This window comes from Pagrus major, chromosome 8 (assembly GCF_040436345.1).
Source record: "Pagrus major chromosome 8, Pma_NU_1.0".
NCBI lineage: Eukaryota > Metazoa > Chordata > Actinopteri > Spariformes > Sparidae > Pagrus > Pagrus major.
The window spans coordinates 15,722,791-15,728,790 of record NC_133222.1 but is presented as its reverse complement, the minus strand read 5'-3'; the positions used below and the strand labels follow the sequence as shown (position 1 = coordinate 15,728,790).

The 6,000-nt window shown below is 39.7% G+C and overlaps 1 protein-coding gene across 2 annotated transcripts in view; it reads right to left on the bottom strand.

The window, feature by feature from the left end:
* Positions 1-893: 893 nt before the first annotated feature.
* The window catches only part of LOC141000779 (PDZ domain-containing RING finger protein 4-like), a 122,848-nt gene continuing 117,741 nt past the window's right edge, over positions 894-6,000 (bottom strand). For both annotated transcript variants that reach the window (XM_073471611.1, XM_073471612.1), the window contains exons 8-9: positions 5,184-5,312; positions 894-4,225 (exon numbers count right to left, since the gene is read on the bottom strand). In XM_073471611.1, coding sequence (XP_073327712.1) covers positions 2,768-4,225; positions 5,184-5,312 — 1,587 coding nt within the window. In that variant the 3' untranslated portion in view covers positions 894-2,767. The remainder of the gene's footprint in view (positions 4,226-5,183; positions 5,313-6,000) is intronic.

Here is a 6,000-nt window from a genome sequence, read left to right as displayed (position 1 = left end):
GTAGTTTTTGTTGCTCTCCACTTCTCTTCTTTGTCCATTATCCCTCAGCATTGTCACTGAAGGCTAGAAAAACAGCCCAGATTGTTGCTGTTGTTCACTTTCACACTGTTCGCACCAGCCACTAAACAGAGAAGTAAAACTTCACAACACATTTGTAAAGCAACTATCAACTAACTTAATTTGATTATAAATTTAGTTTACTGTAATCTTATGCTCAAAGATTTTAAGCAATTTCTAGATGCTTAAACTCTCTCAAAAAAGCAACTCAAGGTCCAAAATGAACCCCCAAGCAAAAATACAGCTACGGGTTAGGGTTAGCTTACCTTTCTGCATAGACTGTAGATATTTGCCGAGCGGTTGTTCGCCATGATGGTAGCTTTAACAGCAAATACCATTAGCTACTGAGAGCGGCTTGTGCTTCATGTGCAAAGGGTTAATTATCAAACAAGTTGTCCTATGATATGCAAGTTTAATGTTTCATTTTGTTTATTTTATCAAAATACATATCACTCTTCTACCTGCTGCCCACCATTCTGCCTGTAACACTAAATTGATTGATGTCTGACTGAAAACATTTTACAGATTTCAGAGTCATTTTTGCTGTATGGATCTGTGCAGATATAGGTAGCACTCACATCACTACTCCTATGTCCAAAAGAATTCAAGTTTAAATGTAGAACAGGGTCAATTTATGTTTATTTTATTATACATATACTTTTTTAACGAAGCAAAAAAGCGCTCGAGTACTCATGCATTGTCTGTTCACCAATAAAATGATTACTACACAGTTCAAGCACCTGGCTCCAACTTGAAAGTAGCAGATTTCGGTTCTTCCACAATCCACAAGAATCTGAACAAAAAAAACCAAAACATGATCCAGTGCGATGTTATACCAAAAAACAATAATTTATTATCATTTCTTTTGCAAAGATCACCATTATCACACATTTTTACCTGGCTACAAATGTGCCAACTACGCATTACTCGAAATTAGACCATTGACATCGACTCCAAACAAATACAGGGATTGGTTTAAAATTTCAAATTTACAATATTTCAGTTAAAAATGAGGCATTTGGAATAAGTATACTGTACATGTAACTGAACTATAAAGTCTGTTGATAAACGGCAACCCATTCATTTCACCAGGTTAGTTTTCAATGATCTAATATGCTGTGTTCTGAGTCCTGCTCAGTGGCAATCATCCTAACACAAGTTTAATGTGACCGCAAACATAATTCAGTAACGACTATACAGTATCTATGAATTTTCCCAGTTACTAAAAACTCAAATTATACAATGTATGAATAAGGCTGAACAATACCTCTCTGTTGCACAGATATCCAGAAACGGTTTGTGTATGAAATCAGTTTGCCACACAAACGTGTCATTGATTCAGTTTTTTGCTGTTAAGGCTATGCTGAGTAAAGGTGTATGTGGTGAGTAAAAATGATGTAAAAATACTGGTATGTAAAAGCTATGAGCAGGTCCATCTGTTGTTGAATATGTAGAAAAAAATGAAAATATTAAGCAAAAATAAAACTGAATACAAAATATTTTTTACCCAAAGCTGCAAACGATACAAACAAAGCTGCAGCACTGGCAATGAGTCAGAACATTTTGGACTCTTGGGATGTTTTTGTTCCCTTACACCAAAAAAAATCTCAGTTTTAAAAGTACAATATATAGTACATAGTCCCTGTGTCCACAAGTGTTTTTTTTTTTTTTTTTTTTTTTTTTTTTAATTGACGTGTCAGCGTAGCAGCTTCTTGTTTGGAGCTTTGTAAGAAAAGTGGCTCAAGTTCACAAATTACAGAAACAACATATGAAGAGTTAAACTGTAACATGAGGTATTGAACTTTTAAAAGATGCTTTTATAAAATTGCTGATGATAAAAATTATATTAGCAAAAGTTATTTGTTGACCAGAAATGTTTGCTCATATTGACAATTTACAAAGTGCAGGAATCTAAAACTGTCAAAAGATATGGCATTTTGAGACAAAACAATGAGTTTGAAGGGGCTTTCAGGTCATTGGATTTATTTCAAATTCAGTAAATCTGGAATTCAAGACATTCTTGCTTTTACTCAATCTTTTATTCTGAGCAAATTATACAGTACTGTGATTGGAATGTGTGATATGCATGTCCCTTTTTAAAGCTGAAATTTGGAGCTTATCTATCCTAATTTTATGATGCCTGTAAGATTGATAGAATAGAGATAGGTAGAATTTATGACTAATTGAAACTGTAGTCCAAATCTATGCACCGATAGTGTGAACATAATTTGAACTACCTCTCGACAACATTAAAGGGTTTTTGTTGTCAGCTTTAAAGGATAAGTAGATCTGTTTAATAGAAGCATTAAAAAGGTTAGTGAAAGGCAGGAGACCAACTGATTCATTGTGTGTTCCAATTGGCTAGTGTACATAATACACAAAAGAAAATACTTAACTTTTCAGAAGATGCTCATACAAGTATTTTGAGTTATATGGTAAAACATAAATATGAAAATAGAATTGAAAAGATAAACATGTTCAGAGCGAAGTAATAAAATAATTATTCCATAGAAAAAATGTTTTTCCTGCAGAGATGTGAAAAAAAAAATACAGAAAATCATGAAGAAAATGCCATGACACCACTGATAAATTCTTTACAAAATGCTTTTTGGGTTACAAACTGTGAAAAATATTCCTATTGTCCTCATAAAAACGCCACATTGAACGAGGCAATTATATTATACCACATGGGGTAGAATGTGTGTTTTTTTTATACAGTAGTGACTGATAGGAAGGCGTTGTGCACCTTAGCTCCCTCAGGGGCCTTAGTACCATGAGTCATCAACTCCTGGATGGTCATCCAGTTGTCCAGGATCTTCTTGTTGCGTTTCTTCATCATCTTCTTGTGACTGAGCTCTATAATGCTGACTTCCTTGCGACCCTCGCTGCTGCTCTGAGGGTTCTCTTTCAAGCTTTCCAGTCGACTACGCTGCATGAACTCTCGTCTTTTTCTCTGTTCCTTTGCTCTGACCAGGTGCTGCTTTCTTTCCTCTTTACTCCAGTACCTCCCCATCTTCATTTCACTCATTGCATCATCATCTGTAGTCATTCCCCCACTACGCTCTTCTTTAATCTTTAGGGCTCGCTCCCTCAGGATCTTGTCTCTCACAGGCCTCTTGGTGATGTAGCGTGTGCCGTCGCTGCGGATCTTGACCTTCCACTCCATCTTGGGCTCATTAATGGGCCTCTGAGGCTCTTTGCAGACACTGAGGAGGCTAAGCTGGCTCTGAGCGTACTCTACAGCTGAGCGCTGCTGGATCAGCTGCATGTAGCTCTGGTAGTGGCGGGCATGAGCAGGGATGTTGACCTGCCTATGCTGGGAACTGTGGGATGGAGAGAAGTAAGGATTTTGGGAAGCAGACGACTTTAATTTCTTTTCGTTCTCCTCCTCAGCTTGAGTTGTCTGCTTCAACTCAGGGTCAGGGCTACTGCTTTTGCCTGGCACTAGAGCACGACATGCTGGGATTGGACTGGGGCTAAGAGAAGACCCACTGGCAAGGCTGCTACAAAGGTTTCTCTGGTTGGTGAGACTAACCATCCTCTGAAGTGAGTGCTCCGGGGAGCGGTCCATTTGCAGAGGGGTGCTCCGTGAACTCTCAGCTGTGTTATAGGCACTGGAGCTGTCCTTGTCCGACTTCTCCAGCCTCTCATTCATGTCGGCCAGCTTACCCTTTGTGGGCTCACTCCGATGGAGGCTTTGGTCTTTGGTTGAGGGTGCAGAGCGGCCTGTGGAGGGAGACTGCTGGCCCTTACGAAGGTTATGGGCCTGCATGATGTTCTGACATTCGAGCTCGATGCTGCGCAGCTCCTCGTTGAGCATACGTAGCTCATGCTGCATACCGCCCTGCTCCCCCATGCTGCACTCAATGGTGCTGCGGCGGCTGTAGAACAGGTCGTACTCCCCGCTGTTACGTATCTGACACTTCAGCTCCAAGAGCTGCTGGAAACGATCACCCTCCATCTCATCATCGTCCTCATCATCTTTGTCCTCCAGCCGTGTAGAGCCGGTGCTACGGTGTGTGTCCCGATTGTCTCTCAGGCATTGGGACAGACGTCTCTGGATGTGTGCCAGGACATTATGCTCTGAGCTCTCCATTCTGTCTCTTATACTGAGTACATTATCTTTATGATGGAGTGTGGAGCAGGTGGGCTTGTCATCTTCTGCTGTCTGAAATTAAATAAGATGACAAGACATTGTGATACACTGCTTTCTTTAAATGGCCCTTATATGAGAGTTTATTATCATATTTATTAATAGCACAAATTTCAGTTCAGATCAGGATAAAGGGCCATATCCAGGATTTTTTTCTCACTGTCTTTAACATTGCAAGAGAGGGATGTATGCGCTCTACGGAGTTTCATTCTAGTTGCAAATCTTTATCTTTTTATGCTTTAAGTAATTAATCATATTTACTTAATACAGAAATGAACTTTGAAAGGTACTCTGGTGTTTTCCTTTTTATGGAATGAGGACGGAAAACAACAAAAAGTTACCAGAACTACAGTATTTAAGAGTTCGATTCTGCTTTCTCCTCAAGGATTACAAATGCTGTTGTGTGTTTCTCTGTTATACAGCTCTGTTACTTCAGGGACTGTTTCCTCTCTGCCATGTCTTTGAAGTTCCATTTCTGTGTTTTTTTTGTTTGTTGCATGCTATCCTCCCAACAAAACAGAATTTTAAATTATGATAACTAATGTTTGGAATTGAAAATGGTTCAACAGTCCCCCTCCATAAATATTCATAATCATTATTTTATGTTCATATTTCAAAGGGCAAAGCTTGTTTTCACTGTTTTGCTAAGAAAGTCAATAAAGAGTTTGATTCAATCTCTGACACTGGCTAGATCTGGTTAATATTGACTGTGAATAATACAGTCAAAGCAATTATTGGTCAGACTGATGGTGTGATGCTCATAACAAACTGGTAACTACCATCTGTCATTCAGGGGGAAGGTTGACTTAAATCTCTTGCTTTTTGCCTAACTAGTTTTCAGGGGCTTTATTCTCATTGAACAGAGTATTCAAAGAAAACAGGCTTTTCAGAGTTTCTTAAATCCTGATAACAAAGCTTTCTTATTGACTCACTAATCCAGTTACACAGAGCATATGTTTTGCTGCTGTCTGACCTGTTCATACTCCTGCTCCTCCTGTAAGGCAGCCAATTCCATCTCCTCCCTCTGCTGTTCCTCCAGCATTTCCATCTTCAGCTGCTCCAGGAACTCACTATGCTCATCATCCAGCCAGGCCTCCTCCAGCTAAGGGTGAATGAAGGAGAGAAGCATATGGAGAGAGAGAAAGAAAGGGGTGAGTGTTATTTGTCAAGGCCGAAAGCTTGTGGCGACACAGTGTCTCAAAACAAATAGTTGGGTGTTCCAAATGGGTGCCCAAATAGGATTTTCTGGGAAAAAAAAAACCCAGCATGGTTTTAAAATAAGAAACAGCAAGCATCACTGTGATGTGATGTTTGACTGATATGCAGCTCCTTATACTTGACCAACAAAACACTACAACCACCCCTCATCTTTAAAACATGCGTTCTAATTTAAAAATCAAGCCAATACTGTTTAATGGACATAAGACGGTCACCTTTGACCCATTTTTCTCCATGCCATCCATCATCTGTTTGTCTGCTCGATGTGAACCAAATGGGATCCATATCTGAAGACTTCAGATTTACTACTGAGAGACACATTTAATTACAAAGAATCTTCTATTGCTCCTGGCTCATCTGCACTGCGGCAGAGTCCTTTCGCTTATTCGCCATCGGCCTTGGGCCTGAACTCACTCCACATTAGAATGCCATTAGCTTTTATGGCTTACCGTTGGAAGTCAATTACAGTGGCGCTACATAAAAATAAAACATGATGAGGTGTCTCAGTGGTGGCTTCTAAGAGGAGTGGTTGTGGCAGTGGAAGGGGGGGAGTTGGCTACCCCAGACTGCTA